A 25,549-nucleotide genomic window follows, 5' to 3' on the forward strand; every position below is an offset into this window, starting at 1 on the left:
TCAGAGATAAAGTGCAAAAATTCACCAAAGCATTTTCCGGGGAAAGATAAGGAAGATAAGCATTTTCCATGTATTTTCATAGACTTGCAAGAAAACATTTAATTCTTCACATATTTTATTTTGATTTTTTGTAAAAAATATATGCACATTCATTTGTCCTTACACTGCGGAAGATTTTGGAGAAAAAATTTAGAGATCCACATCTTTGGCATCAAATGAAGTGAAAGGAAATTACAAAACGGTCCCCAGTACCTTTAGAATATGTGGACGATGTGGCTTTTATGGCACCAAACACCCTATTAGTAGAAGTGCTTGTTAAAGGAACTCTGTATTGCTTTTGAGTCTCAGGCTAAGTCCTGTATGATGATGCAGCTTCAGAGTGTATGCACATACTACATTCAATTTTCCTTGCAGTTCAGAAAGACATCAAAGGCATCCCAAGAAAGGCACTATTGCATCCGGCTGCTGCAATAGATTCAGTTATTGAAGAAGTTCTGCAGCTGTACTGGGGAGCAAAACAACATTTTCTCTTTTCCCCTGGATTGTACTATTTCACTAAAGCTAGGTGGCAGTGCAAACTTATCTACCTGAAGAAACTTCCTGTAGTAGCAGAGCAGTGCTTTGAACCATGTCACTGAATTCAGTCATTTGCCTTTCTGCTGAGTGGCTCCCCTGAGGATGCCTGTTTGGAAGGTATTTATCTGACAACATCACAGGAACCCAAGGTAGCTCTCCAAATGGCTTCCTTATTAAGGACTTTCAGTTGGCACATCTAAAGATAAAATTTGGCCCAGTAAGGTTGGCCTTTGGAGTACTTTTGGTATGTGGTTCTTTTCTGTCATCATGTGAGCGTGACTTTTTTTTCTCCCAGGTCCCAGAAGAATACCAATACTAAATACTACTATGCTAAGTACTATAGAAAAATCTTCAAATAAATAGAAATAAATACTTGCTTTAAAAAAACCCACATAGAAATATTTCATTGGAGAAGTCCAAAACATCATGGCAGCAATACCTGAGGAGAGGACGGAACAAGTAATTCTGTCATGCTTGCAAGTACCATGTGAAAGATGGCTACAAATTATGATCTCCAATACAAATCTCTTTCTAACACTGAGAGAGGATTCTGTGCTGCATCTCCAGGCTACCCCACAGAATTCCCTGCTCTAGACTGCCTTTGCTTTCCTGGTTCTGCCTTGCCTGGGTGTCTAAGTCTCTGCAGTGTTATGGCTGCGCCTGTGAAGACAAAAAGCTTATGAGGTTCCCTTCAGACAGCTTCCAATAGCTGTTTCCTACATTCTTGTGCTCTACTTGCAGTCCTTCTGTTGTTTTAAGCTAATTTACCCTTGTAAAACTGCCAAAGCAAGATACAGGAGGATTTCTTTTTGAATGGCTAATTAAAAAAATACTGAGACTTGAAAATTAATAGAATAACTTGTGCTAATGCGTCTGAGATCTTAGTTTCCAGGACCGGCAAAATGTGATTACCTTCTAGAAATTCTTCTTTCCGGTAAGTAATTCTTCTCCTCTTTATCTTTAGTGTTCTTTTGTTTGTTTGAAACCAGATAGATATATGGCATTTCAAATACTATTGTAAGACGTCAAAACAAATTGGTTTAACATTTTCATATTAGAAAACAAGGGTGCTCTAAGGTATAGTCCTCCATAGAGTTCAAGGAAACAAAATGCATTTGGTAAGAGCGAGTGAGCTCAAGACCAATTTCTTGTTTCTGATGTTTCTCCTGCAAATTAACTTGAATCTGAAAGTCTTCATTTTAAAATCAAACGTTTATTTGCCATCTTAGCCATCTTTGTTCCCGCTTGTGAAACTCCAGCTGTCTCTTCTGTTCTTGTCTTGAGGGACTTGTTTGTATTGCCTTTTGAAAAAGCCAATCTGAAATACAAAATTTTGGAAACTGTTGTCAGCAAATCTGAGTTATCAAACCTAAACCATAAAAGAAGAACTAAAATAAAATGCATATATATAGTATTTGCCTTTGCTTTGTTGTAACAAGTACTCAAGTGATACTCTTCAATCAAAAAGTGGGTTTGCTTTTTCTTTTACTTTTTGGGAGGCTAATATTCTCCTGCAAGGAGGGATGGACATGTGGGCTTGTGACCTATAACAGTCCACAGAATCCAGTATTTTTTTTAAATGTGAAATGGTGATAAAACTTTCCTGTTAAATTTGTTTCACTTTTATACTTCCCTGGGAAAAATGATGGATGGAGGAAGTCTGCGGATAGGTAGAGAAATTAACAATTTCTTACTTGCTTTTTAGCATTTATGTTGCAGATTAAAATCTTCAACTTTTTATTCTGGCATGAAACAATGTTGTAGACTAGTAGTCATCACATGTCAAGTGGCTTTCAATGTGGAGCACCATCCCACAGAAATGATCCACTTGGTATCATTAAATCATATAAATCAGCTGCAAACATGAGATGCCATATAAATTACAGGATGGGGTTTGTGTGGTGTTGACTACCAGAAGATGCAGAATGCATCTACATAAGATGTATAAGATAAAGGATAATGGAAAAGTATTTTGAAAAAAACCCACAAGTTGCAGAAGGAATTATGTTTCTTTAGAAAAAACAGATAGCAATAAAATATCATTTATCATTTAACCTGCATTAACAGCTCCAAAGATCCACCAACGGTGAATTCCTGACTTGAGAGCAACCGAGAAACACTGAAAACCTACCTTCCATAATATAAATGAAAGAAGCAAAAACAAGGCAACACCAACTATTAAGCCTGTTCCAATTATTAGTACAGTAACATGGTATTTGGGCTTTTGATGGTGCACTCCTTCCAAATAGACCTAGAAAGCAGAAAATAACAACAGTTCTGATTTTTTTTTTCCCTGAAAGATACTAAAACAAACTAGGAAAATTAATTACATTTAATTACATTAAATGCATACAATGAAGACTATATTCATTGGCTGGGCATAGATTTGTATAGAATTCTACAATTTTATCACAAATCCATTAAAAGGATTTCTTACGTATGCAACTTGCTTGTCCTCGTGTAGTTCAATCACTTTTGCATTTTTTTCTGGTGAGGCTGTTGCTCTTACTTCAAACTTCAATGCTGATGCATCATCCTAATTAAAAAAAAATAAAAATAAATCCTGTTTCTTTAAAAATAACTTCAACACATTAATTCCTACCCAGCAAAAATGGTAACACAGCTGCTCACAGAAACAGAATCTCACACAAACACACAGTGGTGCTTTTTTCTGATCACAAAACAAATTAGTACCAGAAGCTGGAATGAAGCCCAGTTGGATTTTACTTAAATCCACATCTATGCTGCTTTTCTTAGAAAAGTACACTTATGGGTTGAAGTTAAATCCCAACCCTACACCACCCAGCCAGGATCGGCAAAGTACTACATACTAAATAATAAAGTGATAATCTAAAATACATATTTTTCAGTGGTTTTCATTTTTCATATATCACCTTGGGGCTTAACATGGAAAATGTAACAGGTTTGGATTTGGATTTAATCATACTGTTTACAAAACTATATTAATACCTAGAATTTATATACAGAGGATACTGCAAATAAGCCTTGAAATATTCTCCTTAAGTATGAGAAGTTACCATTTCTAAAAGTGAAGGAGTTGCCTCTAGCTGCAACTGAACAGTTGCTTCTTTTCCACTTTCCATGTTTCCAAGCTTGCAATATATTTGTAAGCAAAAGTTGTCATTTTTCATGCAGTACTGTAGAAGGGAGGGAAAGAGTAAAGCTTCAGTTTATCAACATTTGTCATCTCAGTATTAAAGGCACTTAGGAACTACGTAAAACAAAAAACACCCTGTTTGTTCCTGAAAAGTCAGGGTGGTTGTCATTCACCACTGTCAATCCACAGGTGCAAAAGGAACAGTACAAGGGACCAACCTAATTGTCACTGAACAATTTCATTTTTCTTAAAAATGCAAAACTTTTTAGACTGAAAAAGAACAACTGTCACAATTTGGTTATCTACAGGACTTTTTTACCCTGTTATTTCAAATTAGCTTTTATCAAGAATAATAAATGACAGTAAATATATTATATCCAGTATAAATAGTGCAACTGATGGTACATTGACAGCTAGCAGCATTTCTCTCATGTTTGGATTAGACAAAAAAAGCAAGCTTGTACATGAGTATATTCCTTGTCCAAGACTGCACTGCCTGAGTTCTGATTCGATATGCTAGTGCAGGCTGTCTCAAACATTGGTTGATGTTCCTTGTACTGTGCTTACTTGAAGTCCCTAATATTTTAAAGTGTCCAGCTTCTTTCTAAGATGAAAATATTAAACAAAATTGTACTTCATCAAATACAAATTGCAGGACACAGATGTCTATGAGAACTAGCCCTCAAAATATAACACTAGAATAGCATTTCTGGTTTGGACTACTACATAGTCAAGTCTCAAATCTCCAGCAGGGTCTGTAAGCAGGTATACAGAAGGATGATTGTGGATAGGGCAGGGCAGGCATGTACAATATTCTGCCAGCCTCCCAGATAGTTTTGTTAAGAATGTCCTGAGCCAAAAAATATTTCCTTATATTTTTAAATTTTTAATGACTTTCAGTTCCATTCACTTGTATAGCCTCCCTTGGAATTCACTTATTAGCATTCACAGCACCATTCTGTAAGAAGTTCCACCATAAGTCCTACTTTTGCCTTTTTTTTTTTTTTGCTTTATGTTTTTAAATAACTTGGCTCCCATTTTTGACAGTTGATGGCACAATTTTGGTGTGAAGAAGCCAATGAATATTTGATCTGCATACTTCATGTAATTAAAATTAAGACTCTCTTCTTCCCCCCCATGCATAATTTTTGATTTGAATTTCATCTGCCATTCTGTTTGCCCACTCATTCTGTTGCATAAGCCTTTAGAAGTTCTTTGTAGGTGACTGTCATCTAAACTGACTTCAGTGATGTGTCATTAACCACCTCTCTCATCCGAGCTCTCACCTCTTTCACTGAAGTCACTTATGACTATGCTGAACTTATCACAGGTCCCACCACAAATCCTTGGAAGAGATACTGTTGTCTTAAGGCTCATTCATGCAGTCATTTACTTCCCACTGATGCTAAAAGAGAGAACTTACCATTTGTCTCTTAGCAGGCTTTGAAAAGAAAGTGACAACATCCTTTAATATGTTTTCATTCTTTTCTGCTACACTACAGTTTCTGGAATATTTATTATAGGAGCACTCTCCAACTGTTGTCTGGAAACAAAAAAATCATCATCGTTAGAATTTCAACATAAGATACTAAGCAGAATACAGATTTCTGAAAGGCCAGAAGCTCAAAAGGAATGTAAATTCTACCTTCAGAATTATAAAACACATGGGGCTGAAGAATATCCTGTTCACTCTGCTTCACCATAGCTAAGAACCAGAGCCCATATTAGTACCTAGTTCTGCTGTGCCCTGCTTCTCTTTTTCATAGAATTCATATGACTAATAAAATTGTATCAAGTAACCTGTGCTTACCTTGATATCCAATGTGTTGAATAATCTGAAGTTATTGGGTGGAAAAGCATTAGGTATCATTATTTCTAAGGTTGTATTTGGAGCCATGCTTGGTCCTGCACTGATAACCTTGAGGGGGAGAAAATTATAAAGAATATAAGTACATAAAACCTAACAGAATGGGGTAGTACTTGGATTGCTGTGCTGTCATGAAAGTGGATTCTGGCAGGAGTTGTAACATTTTGCTTTACTCATTGTGTAGATGCCCTGAACTCTTCACTCCTCTGCACCCAATGAGCAAGCACCGATACTCTGCGATGCTACTTTGAGGTCATACAGACCGTCTTCCAGGAGAATATGCAACAGAAACTAGGAGAGATTAATGTCTAACTCCTTCTTTTAAGCCATTGGAGACAAATCTGATACCCTACAGATCCTCTTATAAGGAGCTCCTAGTTCCTTTTCCTTACCATAAGTTAATTATTTCTAAAGTATTAAGTAATGAACGAATTGGCAAGTCAGAACTGCTCTAGCTCTTTCAGTCCTGCTTCTGCTAAGTATTTTTAGTCTGACCACTCAGTGGAAGATTATCCAGACCAAAAAAAGTGTTTAAGGAGGGACTAACAGCTACTTCCCACCACTGATGTACAAAAGTTGCTCACCATTCCCTTATGCTCTTCAACACTTCCCTTAGTGACTGTGCAAACTGTCTTTAGGTACACTGGAAATCTAAGTTTTAACCTTCAAAACAAGGATAATAGGGTTGACAAGGGAGAACTCTTACATGGAAAGTGAAGTTGATACTCTCCTTCATACACGTAAGTGTGGAATCTTTCTCATTTGTTCCATAAACAAACGAAGCCGGTGATACAAATCTACAATGGTTCAGAAGTTTTTAATTAATATAATTGCTAAAAATCATGAGCTTAACTTTCTGCTCAGTGGTATGTCCAGTAAGATAGGTTCTAAGGAAATGCACAAGTTTGCATGTAAGTATATCTAGAAACACTGAGTAGAAGTCCTCTACCTTTGTGCTTTTTGCTCTTAAAAGGACCAAAAAAATGTAATTCAGAAGTAGTCATAAATCCTCTTTCAAAACTATACCCCACAACACACCCAGAATATGGTCCGTGTTAAGCAAGGAATCTGAGGATCTGCTGTGCTGTTATTAAATACCTTTCAATAAAAATAATGTTCCAGTTCTTAAAAAAATACTAGTCTGTTAAGAGACAAGATCAAAGCACCATGGGTATCACTGGTGTCGTCTCACAGTACTGGAAAGAACATGCTAGAAGTGCACGGGTCAGACCCCAGGACAGCTGTGCCAGTTTATTACCAGGAATTTTCAGCTGCAACACACTTCTGCTTAAAAGGTTTGTACAAAGTCCTAAGGCAACAGTTCTACAGATATGCAGGTATAGGAAGAGCTGACTTACCCATGAGCATTTAACTCAGTCTCGTATTTTAGAGGTACAGCTAAAGTTAGTGTGTTATCCAGCAACATGCTCCCATCTTCATTTTTACTATAAAAATGGAATGAGAGAAAAATGAGTGTAACAAATGCAGCATCACATGCTACACGTGATTTCTATAAACAAATATTAAACATACTTTCAGCTTTTGAAAACAAAAATATTTTTTTTTAAAGTAAAATTTTATACAGGCAGAAACCAGCTCATTACTTAAATATCTGTTGGTTTTTTTTTGTAATTTTTTTCTTCCTCTACAAATTTGCAACCCCTGTGCTTTCTTGCAGTTGTGCTTTGCTAAGTCTTTCCAGTGTTTCCTCCTCTGCTTTCCAAAGCTAGTACTATTTTTCATTAAGCATTTTTCATTAGACTTTACCAGGTAGCATTGATGATGATGTTGAGGTCTTCTTCTGCTCTGGTAAATGAGCTTGCATCCAAGAGAAAACTAAAATCCAGCTGTAGAACAAATAAAATATTCTTTATATCACATTACAGTGTGTTTTAACAGAGTTTAAATAAAAACATCTTATTGAACTCATTTAGAATTTCCTGCTGTAAAAAAACACTCAGAACTAAGAAAATACTTGCATTGTGAGTCTTCTACTCCTTTGTATTGACCTAACGCATCTGTTCACAGATTAGTCAGCTCACTTGTCTAGTAAGCCAAGCACAATCAGTTGATGCATAATGCAAACAATGTTGTCCCTTAATGAATTACTCCAGAAAGTGTTTAGGCAACTGATTTTAAAAGTAGCAGAGAGCTTCAAACACCAACATAATAAAAGACATTAGTAGGAATGAAGGAGTGATTCTGAGAATAAGAGTTTTTTCCCCTCCTTGAAAAGCCTCATAACGTATTTAGGGTTTTTTTTAAAGCTGGAACTTCACACATAGCCATACATAGCTTACCTTTGATTTCTGATCTACATACAAACAACCAATGCTGCACTCAAGCTTCACTGCATGAATTTCTTTATCTAATACATCACAATGTATTTGTTTTTCTTCCTAAAACCAAGGACAAATTATTAATGATTAGCACCTTTTTTTTTCCCCACACATTTCACAATACACGCACATGCTGAAATTGGGTGGTTTATATTTCCTTGAACTAGGTGTTTGTTATTTCACTGATGCAGATATACACAGCATTCATATTATTCATTACTGCTTTAATGTATCCTTGTATTTATTACTGCATCCTGTTACTTCCTCTTCTGTTTGCTAATAGCGAAGCTTAGGCATATGCATCACACCCAGATCCACTCAAGTTTAAAGCCAACTTCTGAAAGGTGTTGGGGGGATTCTACATAGAGAGCAGTTATTTTAAAAAGGCAGAAAGAGAGAAGAATTAAATTTGCTAATTCTTTGTAAGACTGTAACTGTGAAAAATGGCAGATTCAGAGATCTTTGTGGTCACTGAAAGCATGATCATCACACAAAAAGTACCCATAACATAGAATCATAGAATGGCTAGGGTGGGAAAGGACCTTACTATCCTGAAATACTTTTAGAAACCTCCTTCCCCCCCCCCCTTACTGTTAGTTGCTACCATCACATCTTGTTATTGAAAAGATTTAAGTCACCTGTATTGGTTAAGCTGCACATGGTTTAGGTAGCTATAAATCTCAGAAATTAAAAACTGGAGTTTTGTCAGTTTTTCTGGGGAGGAGGAAATGTGTAGGCTGTCAGTATCTAAAGAAACTCAACAATCCATTAACATAATTTGAAAAACGTCTGGCTGAAAAAGTAAAGTCTCAAAGAACTCCTGTTTGACAAATTCTTTTGTTCTTACCAATTCTAAAATTCGGATGAAATAAAGACCTTTAGGGATTTGAATGTGGAGAACAGTTTCATACGCATCATCTCCAGCATTGAGCAGAGAAACGTTTAACAACAAAGTCTTCATACTTCCAACAGCAAGATATGTTTTCTTATCATGAGGCCTATAAAACATTTAATTATAATGTAAGTGAAAAGTAATTCTATACACAGCTTGCTTGCAAAAATTTTCCCCCACTGCTCTTTCAGTTAATTTCATTTGGTTCTGACAAGTTCAGCTGGAGATCACTGGGAAAGTTTTTACTCAGTCCTGTAACTGAAGGTACTACACCAGTTACGCCAGTCAATTTCAGCATTGTCCTTTTGAAGGCTTGAGGTTATTAATGCAAGAGCAAGAAAACTGCTGTCAGACCAGTCATGCTTCTGGCTTTTACAACATGGGTCCTTTCCTTCACAACCAAGAACAACAATGTGCTACTGCTAGTTTTTTCAAACATTGTTTTCAAATTCACTCTTTGTACTCAAAGTATATACTGAAGTACCACGAAGCAGGTCACAAAAACGGCAAATGAACATGCCTATCTTATGATCTATGTAGTATTCTATAATCATGTTACAAATACAAACAACCTTTGGGGGGCTAAAAGTAAACTTCAGCTTGACATTAAAGTTTAATTAAGACTTGTAGAAAGGCTGCCTAGAAAGAGACATTTATCAGATATTTTGGCTGGAAACCAAAACATTAGTCACTGAACACCTTTGGGAAAGAAGCTGGCACTTAGAAAAGCAACAGAAGGTAAAAGCATGACATAAGCAGATAGGTTCCAAGGCAAAAGCGAATTAAAGAAAAACACAACGTTAACATTTCAGCTGCTTGATTAGGTTTAGGTTAAATTTTAAAGTTCTTTTACTAGTTATATGCTTACTGTTCAGTCATCTTCTATTCATTAAAGCTAAGCTCATTAACAAGCTGCTGTCACAAAGATGCCTCCCAGCTTAACACACAAGTACACAAAAGCACCAGGTGCACATCTGGGACTACAACGAAGCTGAACTAGAGCTTTTCCCTGGTAATCATATTTCATTCTTCATTAAAAAATGCATGATGCAGGCTGGAAATTTACAGAGCAGGCCAAAATCTAAGCGATTTAAACAAAACATGATAGTGTATACATGAAGACTCAACTCAGTAAGTAAAGCATTACTTTAACATCCCTATTTGATTTCATTCTTTTAAGACTAAAAGTGTTTGCTTTGCTGCTCATTCAAGAATAATGAATGTGTCCTGTCTAGACAAAATAAATTAATGCTTCACAGCTAACTAGTTTTTAATCGAGATTCTAGGGGCCCAATGTAATTTAAGGTGATACTTCACACTTTATCAAGATATTTAGCCTGTTTATTTACACTGAAAATCTGCTGCTGCTAACCTAACGCCAAGCAGGTATGCTGTAATCTGTTTTCCTTTTTTAGAGTTTTGAAGTCCTTACACAATTGCATCGCTAATGGCACGAATGGAAATGCTGTCCAGTCTTTCTGAGAAGTTTATGATTGTTGAAATAAAATAACCTTCAAGCCCAAGAAAATAAAAGGGCTTCAGGCTCATGCTACAGGCTATGCATTAAAGTAGGCAGAAAGATACTAATCTTATTCTGAAATCTGTGAAAAAGAAAAAGCTTGTGCTTAGGATCACACAGGTGTGATTAATTAGCATTACAGGATTGTCAGCATCTTTTGGTGTCATTTTAGGTTGTTCAGTGTAGTATCTCGATTAAAGTAGAATCAATTTTAAAGGTGATGAATTACACAAGAAAATCCAGGTCACACACAAAACACCTAGCAAGCTGAGCTTTACAACAGGTACAATTTCTCTTTTTGCATGCAAACAACCCATGTTTCTTGCTCTGAAGGATAATATTCAAAAAGGAAAAAGGTTGTGATGACAAAATATAACTTAGACAATTAAAATTCATTCTGAATAGAAAAGAAGGTACATGGCTTAAAACTTTCAAAAGATGGTGCTGAATCGAAGTGTATTTACTTGTTAGTATTGCTCGGTATAATACAGATTCTGCAAGACAATAATAACTGTATTTAAATACTTTGAAAGTGCACTAATTATCTTGTATAATACAGGATTTAAATATGATACCTAATTGGAAAGAATGGGAAAACTGAAACACATTGAAGGGTATGTCAAAAAAATTAGGGGTGTTAATGAGAAAAAAGAAAAAAAAAAGATCACAAAACAAAATTAATTTAGGAAAATGAAATCTAATTCATGTAGGGAAAAGAAGTCTGAACCTCACATAATACTCAACCATCTGGTGTCTCAATCAGCAGTATAAAACCAAAAAGATGAATAAGGAAAAAGAGCCATTTAATTAATTGGTAATTGAAATAATAAATATAGCAATGTCTTGGTATAAAACCAAAGTATCTTCTTTCTACAGTGCAAGTACAATGTCTTCATAAGAGCAGCTGAAATAATTGACAGCTTGTCAATTTAACCATAGTTATGATGTCTACATATTGAGTACATATTGTGCCCTTTATCTTAGCCCAGTTATATACGATGTGTAGAATACAGATTTGCCTTTTTGTGAAGATATATTTTATGAGCTTTAAAGTATTCTAATTATGCAAGACAGTTCTTCAATTTTACACATTTCTGTTGCATTTCCTGGAAGACTTACAGTTTTAAAATATTCTTCAGCTAAACACAGCTTCACTCCTCCTATCCATAGTCTACTTCTGCAAATTAATGTTTTTAACACACAAAGGATTAAGAAATAGTTTAGATAAAATTTTACTGAACCTCTTTCAAAAGAGAATAATGAAAGCCACATTATACTTACTTTGGAAAAGCAATTTTCCCAGAAACTCTCAAGTCAGCAGAACAATTTTCTTGGGAGCAAAATCTTGCAAAAACAAACTATAAAAGACAAATAAAAAAGGGCACTTTAGTGTGTTATACATATTATAGTGACTGGAAGTATTTCCAAAGAAACCTATCACCTGTTACCCAGTACATGGAACTGGCTAACAGCTCTTGCTCCTAAAACCAATTCAATCAGGCTATGATTTGCTATTTACCAAACACATGCTGTGTCTCAGTTAAACCAGTGGGTGTATGCTCAGCTGATTTTTTAAACAAGGTACTTAAAAAGGGTAAAGCATTTTAGAGAATCCAGAACTGAGGTCTGCAGTCTCTTGCATGATACAGCACATTAACTTTTGCAAGAGTTCCATTACACAAAGGTTACTTATCATACTGCAAATAAGGTTTGATGAAACTGAAGACACTGTCACATGTGTCTGTGCCTTGGTTATCAGTATGCTACAGAGCACATTTATGTCACTATATTCAACAACACCCTCTTTAAGTCTGCGGTTTCTCAAACAAAATTCTGAATGAAAATGAAAAGGAAGAAAAGAATGGATATATATCTCAGAGTTCTGACAGTTGACTACATCTGAATTACATGAAGCTCACTGTTAAAAGTCCTATCTATGACCATTCAGTAGTTAAAAATTCAGAGCATCCTGACTTTCTCTTAAGTCTATTAATATTAACTAAGTTGTTCTTAAGCCTATTAACTAAGTTGTTCTGGTGTTGGCTTTGTTTTTTTTTGTAAAGAATTTAATCTCATTTAAGGATACATAATACATTCCCCTCCCCCCCCCCCCCCGACTTTGCAGTGGAAAACCTGCAATACCTTCACAGAACTAATATTTCATCAACATCATCAGAATATTTCAAGACTAATACTAACACAATTTTAAAGGTTAATTTTATACTGGAAAGTGACTCATCCTGTGTACTTGAAAAATAATTGATACTTCAAAGACCGAATTTCATACCTGTGTATTCTGAGGTATGTAATATTATATATTCTTGCAAGTTCTCACACATAACTTTTTTTAAACCATAATACAAATTTTAAACCAGTTCTACAAAGATTATTTTTTTTAATGATAAATTAGGTATTTTTTTGCATACTGTTTTAATAATTAAGGTCAAGGCACTAGATGCTATTCTGGAAAATGCATTCCTTCACATGCTATGGATGTGTGAAGCTTTTTTTTTTCCCACTGAAGATTAAAACATGAGTATTTACTTGCTGCATTGGAAAAAAACAAACTCATACACTAACCTTGCTTATTATAACATCTTTCTCTTTCCTCCGTTGAAGAACAGGTTGAAGTGGTGAAAATTCTTGACTATTTCTCTTTTGTAGAATATGATGCCCCAGCTGATAACTTGCTTCAACATGTACAGGAGTCAAGATATCCCTTACATCTTTCTATGAAAATTGGAAACCTAATGAGTTAATCATATAAAACAAGACATGTGTGCTTATGTTTTAAAGATTATAAGGTTCCCTAGAACTAACTTAAAAAGGAACACTTATTTTATTTTACATGTAAAATAATTTCCCATGCCATACGGCTTACATACTTTCCCAGAAATCTTTGTCACTGAAAGAGGTAATCAGAAACACAGAAAAGCATAATCAAAGACATCATCTGGCATTTCAGAATGGAAGATTCTTTTATTAAAATAAGTCTTATTCAATTAGTGAACCTATTTCTGTTACTAATACTGCCTTACCCATGAAATGCTGTACTACCCAAAGAGAAAAAATAGGAATAAAAGTTGGCTGAAACTGAGAAAGTTAACCAGTGGGATAATGCCAGACAAACCCCAGGGATTTTTCTGTATGAAATCAAAAGGAGTTTTCTCACAGGACCAATAAATCAGGTCATGACTGCATTTTATTTTTCTGCCTCTTTATGTCCTATTCTACATTAAAAAGATTCAACTCCTCAGTAAATGACCATTTTGCACATGAAGGCTTGACTGTGTAGGAATGTTGCAGATCAGAGCCCAAACTGCCTACTTGTGAAAATTGAACAGCTTGAAGCACCAAGTACTAACAATAGCAAACCTGATTAAATTAGTCCCTAAGTGTAGGAGACAGACAGACACTGATTGTCCCTCCACATGGCCTCTACTTTAATTCTTATCTGCAAGCCTGCTTTGGCCAAATCACATATTCATAATAATTTTCCACAAGGTCTTCTCTGCAGCTGCTTTATATTACTGCCATTACACTAATTAGCTATTAATTAATCTTTACTCAAAATACATAAAACGTACTTCATCTCTTGCAAGGACTGTACTTGACAGACATTCACACTTGCTTAACTTTAGGAGCTTCATATAAGTACAGAAACCTCAATGGGTGAAAGGAGATGCTTATAATGCTATTAATTAAGAATTAAAAAGGAAATTGAATTATATAGAGGAAAAAATACACTAAAGGATGTGATAAGACAAATCTTATCCTTCCTCCTACAGAAATATCTACTGATGCTGGTACATAAGGTCAGCGGTCAGTCAAATCTCTCTTGGCTTACAAAACTCTTAAAAGTAACTGGCAATTTGCTATTGCTCCTGTAAGTAACATTCACTTAGATGCAAGGACCAGTAGAGATGCACCTGGACTATTTTCCAATGGGTGACGTAAGCTTTGCTTTCTACCCTGAAGCTTTGTCATGAAGAATTGGCTTCTAACGGTGTCATAAACAAAAGGTAAGTAAAAGGAAGGAAGAAGAAAAATACATGGAAAACTTCTACCCTGCAGGTTGGTTTGTTGTGTTTTTTTGTAGCTGTAGAGAATTGAGTCTATTTCCCAGGCTCTGTGCAGGATCAGCCACACCAATCATCCTAATACATGCTGGTTTCAAAAGGTCACAGAATTGCTACCTTGAGAATTTTAAAGAAAAGGCTAGGCAAACTAGTCCGTTATTTTACTACCCTTGTTTCCCCTTACATCTAAATATTTCCTGGCCTTAATATTTCTTTAAATTCTTTTCCCCTTAGCTACGGTCTTAGAGGTGGTAAGTCTGTTTCTTTCTGAGTGTAAAAAACATGTGGTTCCTCTGCGTCCACTAGTTTTTAGTGTTTGATTACGGTTTAGGATTTCAAGTTCTTCCCATTTATTCTCCAAAATTTTTGCTGCAATTAGCAATCTTCTAAGAAAGAATAAAAGTGATTCAGTTTTTCTTGTCCAGTGAATGGCCTTAAAAGTAACTTTGTCCTGTTTGCAGTTGTTCTTACACTCTAGATTGGTCCCTCATTCAGAAGGATATATCAAGCACGGTTCATTTCCTCCAAGGCAACAGTGACTTTCAGACTACTACTGAAGTTAAATTCTTACTGGCTAGATTCTTAACTAGCTCCGAGTCAGCACCATCCTCAATTTAAAAGGATGGTTGCTGTTGGATCAAACTCTACTTCTGGAGAAACCAACAGCCAACTTCCTCCTGCTGAATAGCTGGTACCATCTGTATTATTTGATGCTGGTACAAGCCTCTCTGGGTACCTGACACCTTGCAGGCCTCCAACAGCCTCCTGCCAAATGCCCACTTGCCCTGGCAGCACTTCCACTTCTGTGGTTTCTCCTCTGAAGCATTTCCACTAGCAGATTCCTTCTACAACAAAGCTGTCTCTACCCCTTCATAGAGAGAGTAACCACTGTCACTACTAATCTGGTCCAGATTTCAGTTTAGTATGTCCAGGAGAAAGACATATCTGTACAGGCTTCTCTTTTGTGAGCAGAGGAATAGACAAATTACTTTCCAGCACAGTGCACATTCTTATTGATCGGCTCCAAGTTCATTCATGAAACTATCGTGAACGCTCTTCCTACCCTGTTTCTACCTGTTGATGCTCTGAGTGTTTTCCCTGATGAGTGCTGCATCCCTTGCAGGAGAAAAAAAATCAAACAACTCCAAGCAAGTGTTCTTCACACCCTGCTAGCCTTTGGCTGCTTGCAAAAAATGCACAAACCAGACTGTACTATAAACCTGTAATTACAGACTTGCTTCTACCAATCATCTTCATTTCACTTCCTATGGATCAGCAACAGGTTCTTTCGCTATTGGGTGAGTCTACCTCACCTACTCACAGTAAAAAGGGGAGCAAAACCATACATGTACTCTTTGAAATAGCTAAAAATGACAAAATAATAAACATTTTCTCTGTGTAACTACAAGTTCAAAGGTTTTGCATTAATGAATACATAGAAAAGTTCCATCAAAAATGTTCAGCAGAAAAAGATGTTAGATCCTATCTTGTTGGTTGCTCCATATAGGCCTCAATCTATGATATGTCATCCATAAAAAGGATAAAAAAATATCAAAAATGCTCATGTTTTACTTCATCACTGTGATGATGATGATTATGCACATTCTTCACTGACATAAATGATGGCAGACTGACCTCCCCACAGAAAGCTGAAAAAGCTTCAGAATTAAAATATATTAACTCTGGAATTTATGAACAGAAACATTTTACTTCCAAAATTATGCAATGCAATTGTAAACATAATTGGTTCTTTTGCAGCAGGTGTTCTTTTCACAGGAGGACAAAGGATTTACAGGGTTATACATACTCAAAATTACATTACCCTCATAAATGCTGGATGATCTTTGCAGGCAGTATTCTTGCTGTAAATCTTTACATTTCCTGAGATTGTATCAGATGTTCCATTGGAGGAAAAGTAAAATCTTGCTTGTGTATCTACTCTTCTGTTCACATCAACACTCAGATTATAAAGCAGCACTGCAAAATAAAATAAAGCAGTCCAGGGATAATAAGTTATAAAAACTTTAAGTGTTACAATTTTCATGAATTTATGATAGAAATCACGTCTTCTGACTCACTTCCTTAAGTTATGTTCTGTAATATGAAATGCTCTGCTTAAAAACTCTCTGACACCAATCCATACCTAATGAACACTTCTAGCCCTTTGAAAGTTGACTGCATCATGACTGATCCCTGAAACTTGCTTTTACATCAGGGTTAATTTTGTCAAATTATATTTATAGTTTTCTACCAGAACCTATTTAAAGAAAACCTGCTCCAGTTACTTACAGGGCTGACATTAAATTCTGACAAACAGATTAAGTCAGCAGACACTGATGAATACTGTTTAACTTCACAGTTCTTTTCTTTTTAAGTTAACATGAACTGCTATGATAATAAATTGCAAATACGTTTCAGAGCATTACTGACGTATTGCTTCTTAATCTCTGCCAAAAGCAGAGTTAGGATATCTAGAATTTCCTCTAGTCTTTTCTCTTTCAGTTCATGTCCAAACCCAGCCAGGTCAATCCAGTCTGACTGCTCATATTCCACAAGAGATACGAATTTTAAAAGATCTGAACTTGAACCTTTGCAGTTGATTGTTTGATGTGTTCTCTGCAATGTATTCCTAAAGAATATTGTATATTCTCATGCAGAAGATTTAAAAAAATTAATTTTATATACCAAGTATTTGCAGAGCTGTTTGCAGCTTACAAATAGCTTACGTGCCAAGTAGATTAAAAGCACTCAAGCAATACAGTCAAATTCAGACAGTACACTATATTAAATAAGTTCACCATGAATATGCTCTCCAATAGATATCGCTTCAAGCAATGTCAGTTTGTGCTAAAAGCAAAATATGCATTATATAAAATACAAGATATATTTTTCAGGAATTATGGTAGAACTCCCTTTTTTGCATACTGTTCCATAACTGTATGATCAGGTGCTTGATATGCTTTATGAAGTGAATGTTTTTTCTCTATTATTAGTGGAAGACCAGATCCTACAGTGGTCCCATACGGTTTGACCCATGTCTTTCTTGGTCCATGACTGCTTTTAGAGGACATGGGAGTATCATGCTGAATAATCCATTTGATTTGACATTAAGATATTCACCCACCACTAATTCTCTGCCTAATTGCAAAGCAACAGCCCATACATCTGCGTGTGGAAAGCTCAGACAAACACTCCTGTTGGGTCCTGTGCAAAACAAGAATACAGTCCCTGGGCAACTATGTAAAAGAAAAGTGTTCACAAAGTAAGCGTGTTCTTATTCTTTGTGAACCCTAATGGCATACCATCTCATTCAGAAACCTGTCAAAATGTTGGTCCTAGTTCTTATGGTGCTATGAAACAGACCATCTAAAATGGCATCATTACAATGTAGTTCAGAAGCATGAGTGTGAATCCAATCACACCACTTGCTAGGTAAGTTAATTCAGGTACCCAAATTAACCTATGATGCTGTTGCTTTAGCAGCGCTGCAAAACCCATGTGAAAATATTACTGCATGGCTGTGCACAGCCCTGGCTGAACTCTTTCTGTCACAATGTAGCTAGCTGGCTAAAAATTAGTCTTTGTTTGTCTAAACTGGTTGCCATCAATACTTCAGATGAAATCATTGTTGCAATAGACAACTTGGAGTTCCACCTTCATCCTCACAATATCTCACCCTTTTAACATCACTAATTAATGGTCCACTAAATACCAATAACATTATTCTGTAAACAGGTTAATTTAAATTGAACACATATGTTGGACTTCTTTTCCAGGTAACTTACCAATATATCCAGGCACTTCTCGTCCTGTATAGGTAAAGCATATCTTCAAATTCATACAGACTGCAGGCTGGTCATTTTCCATGCAGTTTAAATTAGTTCGATTTATTGAACTTGGATGTTTTAAAGAAGCATCAACAATTATCACTGGTTTTGTTCTAAAAATAGAAAAGAGTTAATGTTCACAAAACACTTCCGAATAGCTTTCAGAATCTCTGCAGAATCTAACAATCTCTGACAGAATCTATTTTTGTATTTTACAATTTTTTAAGCTATCTGTTTTTTCAGATAGCTTCAAATAGCTGTGTGCACATTATCTGCTGGCTCAGGAAGTTTCAAAATTGTATTTCCCCTCCCCCCCCCAGGGTGCTTACTTAAATGTTTCAGTAGTAGAGCATTCTAGAGCCTAATGCCCGAAGTTCAACACGCCAAGAAGAATATCATGATGTACCAGTGTGATTTATCAAATTACATTTAAAAATACAGTTAAATTGTATAATCTTCAGAAGCATGGAAATTTAGCAATCTCACCTCAGCACCACAGCAGAATCTGAGAGAAATGCACCAATTGCTACATCTGCACACAAAAAAAAAATAATAAGCTAAGTTGTCAACATGAGTTACTTCTCAGTTACAAGCATTTTGGAGCATATTCATCTTTTGGTCAGCATTAAAGCACCATTTGCCCTTTATGTATTAGAAAGCATATGGTAATATTCAAAGCTGTTCTCTGTCTAGAATATGATCCCTCCAATACTTGTCCACTGTCTATTAATGCTATGTGCTAATTTGCTCGGCTTGCAGATACTGGTAATGTGATGATTTGAGGATGCAACTCCCAAACCAGTAAGCAACAGGTGACCTGACAGCAGGTTACCTGCATACTACCTCTTAGCCAAGCATTACAAATTAATCTGGATAGCTTTTCTGTTAACAGAGCCAGAACATGCAGTTCATCATCACTTTATGTTTTTACACCCTCAGGGCCAGGAGAGGCAACATCTGACCTGACATAATGCTTCTATGCAAAATGACGTTATTTGACAATATGTTTAATACAATTGTACACTAAGAACCAACTAAATTATTTTTACACCAAAGTAGCACTTCGGTGTCATGCCCACAAGAACTCCACAAGAGTCTTAATCCAATGTTGTGAGCCCCAAGTTAGGTTAATGCATTGTTCATGCAAACTGAGAATCAAGCTGCTCAGTGACTCCTAGCAAAATCCAGACTATGTGAACATCAGAAAGGTTTTTTAGGTTAGCACACTGGGCTGGACAACAAACATGTTTCCAGTGCCCAAACTGTTGTAACATGAGTGATGAGATGGCTGCATAAAAGTAAAAATTACACTTTTCTTCCTGTTGTATACTATTACCTTACTACTACATCATTCTCAGTTCTTAAATAATAGCTAGATGCCTATCAAAACTACCTCAGCTATAGCTCTTTTTCTTTTTTTCCTTCTTAAAAGGGATCATGTAATATGTCACCTTAATAACAGATTTTGCTCCTGTTAAAAGTAACAAGTAGCATGGTAAGGTTGTTCCCCATGAATCTCCGTTCTTTTAAAAATGAAAAATAAACAAACTTGTTTAATTTACCTTGATAACCATTGTTATCTACATCAATTGCACTTGCTATGGATTGTCCAAACATGCTTAAAGAACTACTGAGTTGATGTCCTTGTATTCTCTGAAAAGGAAAAAAATAGAAGGGAAAATTATTCTTGGAAAGCTAACTTGAGTTACAATTTCCAATGAAAAATGTTGGCACAACCTTCCTGCTGCTGAAGGCAGTTACATGCTTACCTGTGAAAGCATACCTCTGAAAGTAACATTTCTCAATTACTGCCAAGTGTTATATCCTGTAAATTCTATCTAAGTCCTCCAAAACAATTATTTTTTTTCTGTTACAGATTAATTCTGAAGTCTTTTAAAGTACCTTGGATGGTCTGAGTGTTAAATGAAGGGAGAACCCTCTTGAAACTGAAGGTTTTTCTGGACTGATTGTTTTTAATTGAAAAATTGTACCTGTGAAAATGATGGTGTTATTCCATCTTCCCTGCCATTGTATATATAAATAACCCCTTTTAGATCATCTTCCTGTGGAGCCCCAATTGCTACATCTGTGGAAAAACAAACAATTATCAGTTGGTTAGTCAAAAGTATCATGGTCTTTAAAAAACAACCCAAACAAGAACACTGCTCCCACCCCCCCCAAAAAAAACACACCACAACAAAAAAACAACCCTTGTTTGTATTCATAGAACTATGATGACTTTCCTGCAATCTGCTATTCCCACATGGATTAAATCACTGAAACACAAAAAGTACTCTTATTACGCTGCCTGAAACAAACCATTTATTTTAACATGAAATGTCCTTAACAGCTAATAACAGGCTTGAACAGGCATTAAATAAGGAAATGAAGGCAGCTGGTTAGTTCAAAGGGATACATTTTGTGTCTAGCAAAGTTTCTTTTCCTACTGTCACTCTCAATATTTGCTTCACTTCCCCCCAGCCCCAATGTTTTTGCTCCCTTAAAAAGGTAATCCACCTGTTTGCTCCACCTCCCCCCTGCAGTTTCAGGATGCCAATTTTACATCATGTTATCTGTCATACATCTACTTTGCTTTGGTGCTATTAATTTGATTTTACTTCTCTCTTCCCCAGCCCTACCTCTGGATACAGTTTTTCCTTTACAGTTTACGAATGTTTGGGGTCAAAAACTGAAACTTATGTGTAAAATTGTGAAGGTAATGCAAAACAGGAGAAACTACATGTAACAACAATTTAAGGAAAAGGTACCAAAGGAGGTAAGGAAAAAAAGAACTGCTTTACGGATAAGGAGACCAGATAAGAAGAGAATGACTATTCCAAGCTTTGCAGGTTATGGAACAGAACCAAAAAAATCACAAAAACAAAAGGAAGAGTGAAAGGAGAACCCTGGATTGTACCTGCAATTAGAAAGGGTAATTATGAAGTATAAAGATACGAACTTGATAAAGATACAGCTGACAGTTTCTCACAAAGGATATTAGCTCCCTGCCCACAGTCCAAGTTTTGATGATGGAAAAACTGAAACTGCTTATGAATTTTTGAACAGTAGAAAATGCCCGTCATGTTTTTATCTTGTCCTCATACCATGTATTGTGCCTGCCCTTCTGCTGGAAGGGAGCACATGTCAGCTTTTCAGGCAGAAATTTTGGCCATTCCTTTTTGTCTTAAACCATGACAAGATGAATGAAGCCACTGGTCCTGGCCCCCTCTGCTTTCTTCAGTGTAGCTGGAGGCCTCGAGTCAGATGTGTTTTGCAGGCTACTTAAACAGCTAGTCTTGGAAGAAAAGAAGCTAAGAGCAGTAGACCATGGGGCTTTCTGTAGCAAATACATTTTAGGCAACCTAACTGGAAGCAGAAGGGAAATTCAAGGCCATGAGAGTCATTCTAGATGTTATAAGCCATCTTGCATCCTTTCATCTGTTTCCTAGAACTAAAATATCTTTTATCCCTAACTTTCACACAGCATTCTCTTTCAATGCCTATTAGTTTTATGCTTATCACAGAAGTTAGACACAAGTCTGGAGACTAAATGTTTCTGCTCTCTGAGAAGGTTCCACCTGAACAATATCAACAGAAATTGCAGCACATATCGTATTTAGAGAAGGTGTTTCACCCTGGGTGGTGGGGAAGGAAGAGAGGATATTCTGCTTCTGTTAAGGCATCTAACTTTCTGTGCCTGAAACAGATCCTCCTGTATAGATAACAGGAACAAAAACCTCCCTCAGAGCCCCATTAACATTCTGAATTCACCACTGGGGGATGGCAACTGAAGTCTTTCCCTGTGTTCTCTGTCTACTGGCAAACCTTACTAGGCAATTCATGAGTTACCTGAGGGCTTGACTGAGAAGTAGTCCCACAATAGACTCCCAACATGCAGGTTGTTTTCCTTGTCTCTATCTATTTAGTGCTTCCTATTGGAAGCAGAGCTTGACTCAATGTGTAATTTTTATTTATGATGTTAAAAAAAAATATAAATCACCAGATTGTTCCCCAATCATTGTCTCAGACCTCTAAAACAGGATGAGGGATTCTACTAGAGGTCCAGCACTTGGAGTCACAGATTGTATCACCTTATGGTCATGCTCTTTATTAAAGCAACAGAGCCTAATCTCTTGGTATTACACATCAATGATCATGAAATAGCTGTATTTCAAAACAGCAGCCTAGAAAAGAAAAGTCAATTTATCAACTGAAATTCTTCCGAGACTTCCATAATTATCCTGTTTATCATGACAGTCCACTGCTCAGACAGAATTAAACCCAAGGAGTTTCCTTTTTATACTTACCTTCAAAGCCATCATTATCGATGTCTCCTAGATTGGCTATGGACTCTCCAAACCTGGCTGCGTATGAGTCACTCCCACTGAGCTCTATGTTCAGTTCTACCATCTTTGCCTCCTGAAGGAAATAGAGTCAATGGCACATTAACAGGGTGCTTTCCAAGTGTCCTGGAATGTTACTCAAAATGTTAAAACTGCCTTGGATGCCAATATAAAATCCTACTGAAAGACTTGGTGCAGAAGCAAGCACTACCAAAGGTATTTAACACTATTTAGTGTCAGACTAAGAAAAAAAAGAAAGTTGTTTTTTAATAAGGAGAACAGCAATGTGTTCCCTGTAAACAGCAGCAAGCTTATATCAGAATACAAGGGATTACTGCTCTGAGAAAACTGCCAAAAATGTAGTAAAGAATAGCTGTTCAGAGCTATTGTGTGTGCCTTAGATGTAGGTATCCTGCAGTGACCCAGATCTCTGTGCAGAAAACATGTTATGAAAATGTTAATTGCAAGTATAAGAGAATAAATATGTATTAGAGAGAAAAGAAGGGAAATAAGAAAAAATTTACAAAGCCAGACAAACTCAGAACACACAAAAAATAGGGTTTATACTTTCACTTCTCATCCTTAAAAAGAATAAAAGGAAGCTATTTCTAATGCATGATCTGCAAAGTTAATTTATTTGACAAACTGAGGACTACCAGTCTCTTTCCTGACTGGTACCACTAACTGCAGGCAAACTTTTCATTCCTTGTTTGTTTCTGAAGTGCTAAAAAAGTTGCTCCTCACACGCCTGTTCAGTGGTAAGCATGGTAATGGCAGAGAGCTTGCAAAGAGGCTGTGGTGGCAAGCTGTCACCACCTGTATATACTGCAAAACAAAACTAGTCTGACCTAAATTCTAATGCTAGCAAAACAATGCATCATACCTTATACAGCCAACCTTCTGCAGGTATGCTACAGAGTCCTGCTGGGATTGTCATCACAGCTCTAGAGTTGTTTTTTCTATATCCTGAAATGTTGCATGCTGAGGGGAAATCTTAGTCTGTTATACTAGAATGACTATTACCATTGTGTTTTAAGAAGAAAATACTTACAGAACCTGAGTTGATATAGACATAAACTCTTCCCTCTTCTCTGATGGTACTTTGCATTGGAGCACCAACCAGCAAGTCTGAGAGGCCATCTGAATTCAGGTCCACAGCACAAACTGCAGCTCCAAAGTAAGAACCTAGCTGTGTGCAAAAATGAAATAACATTGGTTTTGAATTTCCATGAAGACATACTAGAAATTCTAAGGTGCATAAAAGTAGTATGAAAGATTTACCTTTTTACCCCTTAGTTCAAACAGAATATTTAGGTCCTCCTCAATGCTAAAGATATATGCCTAAAATGGAAAGAAAATGTAAGTGAAGTCCAATAAACAATAATCTGAAGTATTCCCCCATGCTTTCCCTACAACACGTGCTAGAGAATCACCAAAACAACACACAGTATCACAAAGTACAGCTATTTACTGTATCCTATCTGTACCTTTGTTTAACACCTCACACCAAAGTTATCTAAACTATTACCTCTCATTCCTCTGACTTTTCTCCCTATGAAAAATTGTATCTATCTGATACTTGTCTTCAATACATTAACCTAAATTGGAAAATCATGGGTAGATACAGGGGTATATTCTTCAAACCAGCTGTATAAACAATCTCTTACTTTACCAGTCTGTTCCTGTTGGGGAGCCCCTCCAATTACTTCTGTACTGGTTGATGTCAGAAAATGTCCAGCCCCAACAGAGTATCCTGTAAATTAGAAATGCACTATTCAGTACTGGAAATAAAATGGGAGCATGACATACAAAAGCTGTCAACACTACAAATTACTGAGTCTGACATTCAGACGTCATGCAAATTGGCAATGAAAACAGAAAAAGTTTTTTAAATATAAGCAAAAGGTCAATAAAACCAGTAAGTTCCATCAAGCAGAAACAAGTGTCAGAAAAACACTTTTCTTTCCCAGAAGCTCAGTTATCTGCCACACTTTAAAAGCCAATATTTCAAACACCTTCCGTTAATGTGTATTCTGCAATTGTTCAGTGAGTCTATATTAAAATACAAATAAAATAATCAAAAGCCCAGACAAAACTATATGGGAACACTTAACTGATTTGTTACTCTCCAATTACTGCTGTAAGGGAACTGCAGAAAAATGTAGTGCTACTTATATGTATGTGCACATATACATGCACACATACATAGAGCACTGTGCATATACACATATGAAAGTGTCAGGAACAAACTGAAGCACTAGCTTGATTATGTGATAAGAAAACACTGCATCAGCTTTTGTAAATGGATTTACATAACATAAGTATTGCAATGTGTGGAGACAGCTGTGCACAAACAGGACCACATTTTGGTGCAGGTGTCCAATTACAGGACTGCAAACTGATCTGTGCAGATCTGTGCAGTCCTGCAGAGCTATCTGTGTCTACACAAGTCATCAGTACTCTTTCCAGAAAACACTACAGCTATGTTGAAACAGGGGAGACAGTTGATATATTCTGCTACTCTTGCATTTACTGAATGAATGTTGACTCTCACAGTATGCAGTGAAAACAGAAAAATCATCTTGGGTCAGCTGAGAACAAGCCATGAAGATACCGGTCTAGAATTCAAGTTCTCATTAAGCCAGCTTTTTCTTAAGGCTTGTTCTCATCTGATCCAAGATGATTTATCCGTTTTCACTGCATACTGTGAGAATCAACATTCTTCGTTTCTTCCAACTTACACAAAATGTTATGATGCTTTCCCACATACCTCCTAGAGATCTCCATTTGTTAATTATTACTCTTTGTTTAATTAAGGATGTAAATAAAGAGATCAACTTCTCAATCCCTGCCAGAAGAAGAGTGCCATAAGTAGATAATTATGCCTAGTCATGTGTTTGAATTACACTCTGGTCACAAGATACTTCCACCACTTGGTAAGCTGGTAAGGATACTTTTGTTTATTATTTAAGGGAGAAGTAAACTCAAG

General features: G+C 36.3%; 1 protein-coding gene across 3 annotated transcripts in view; it reads right to left on the reverse strand.

Annotated features, from left to right (window-relative positions):
* Nucleotides 1-1,769: 1,769 nt before the first annotated feature.
* ITGA4 (integrin subunit alpha 4) overlaps nt 1,770-25,549 on the reverse strand; it is a 35,138-nt gene continuing 11,358 nt past the window's right edge. For 2 of the 3 annotated variants that reach the window (XM_061379181.1, XM_061379200.1), the window contains 22 exons: nt 24,228-24,313; nt 23,842-23,901; nt 23,612-23,749; nt 22,525-22,636; nt 20,209-20,303; nt 19,780-19,870; nt 18,704-18,749; nt 18,176-18,330; nt 16,213-16,367; nt 12,892-13,041; nt 11,593-11,669; nt 8,748-8,898; nt 7,862-7,960; nt 7,329-7,408; nt 6,920-7,006; nt 6,268-6,358; nt 5,505-5,612; nt 5,118-5,237; nt 3,615-3,734; nt 3,014-3,112; nt 2,708-2,827; nt 1,770-1,894 (listed from right to left, as the gene is read on the reverse strand). In XM_061379181.1, the coding sequence (XP_061235165.1) occupies nt 1,802-1,894; nt 2,708-2,827; nt 3,014-3,112; nt 3,615-3,734; nt 5,118-5,237; nt 5,505-5,612; nt 6,268-6,358; nt 6,920-7,006; nt 7,329-7,408; nt 7,862-7,960; nt 8,748-8,898; nt 11,593-11,669; nt 12,892-13,041; nt 16,213-16,367; nt 18,176-18,330; nt 18,704-18,749; nt 19,780-19,870; nt 20,209-20,303; nt 22,525-22,636; nt 23,612-23,749; nt 23,842-23,901; nt 24,228-24,313 (2,333 nt within the window). In that variant the 3' untranslated portion in view covers nt 1,770-1,801. The remainder of the gene's footprint in view (nt 1,895-2,707; nt 2,828-3,013; nt 3,113-3,614; nt 3,735-5,117; nt 5,238-5,504; nt 5,613-6,267; nt 6,359-6,919; nt 7,007-7,328; nt 7,409-7,861; nt 7,961-8,747; nt 8,899-11,592; nt 11,670-12,891; nt 13,042-16,212; nt 16,368-18,175; nt 18,331-18,703; nt 18,750-19,779; nt 19,871-20,208; nt 20,304-22,524; nt 22,637-23,611; nt 23,750-23,841; nt 23,902-24,227; nt 24,314-25,549) is intronic. The other variant, XM_061379191.1, reaches the window with a different exon arrangement.

This window comes from Neopsephotus bourkii, unplaced genomic scaffold (assembly GCF_033783945.1).
Source record: "Neopsephotus bourkii isolate Nb327-2 ecotype Australia unplaced genomic scaffold, CSIRO-AGI_Nbou_v1 NB_196, whole genome shotgun sequence".
Lineage (NCBI taxonomy): Eukaryota > Metazoa > Chordata > Aves > Psittaciformes > Psittacidae > Neopsephotus > Neopsephotus bourkii.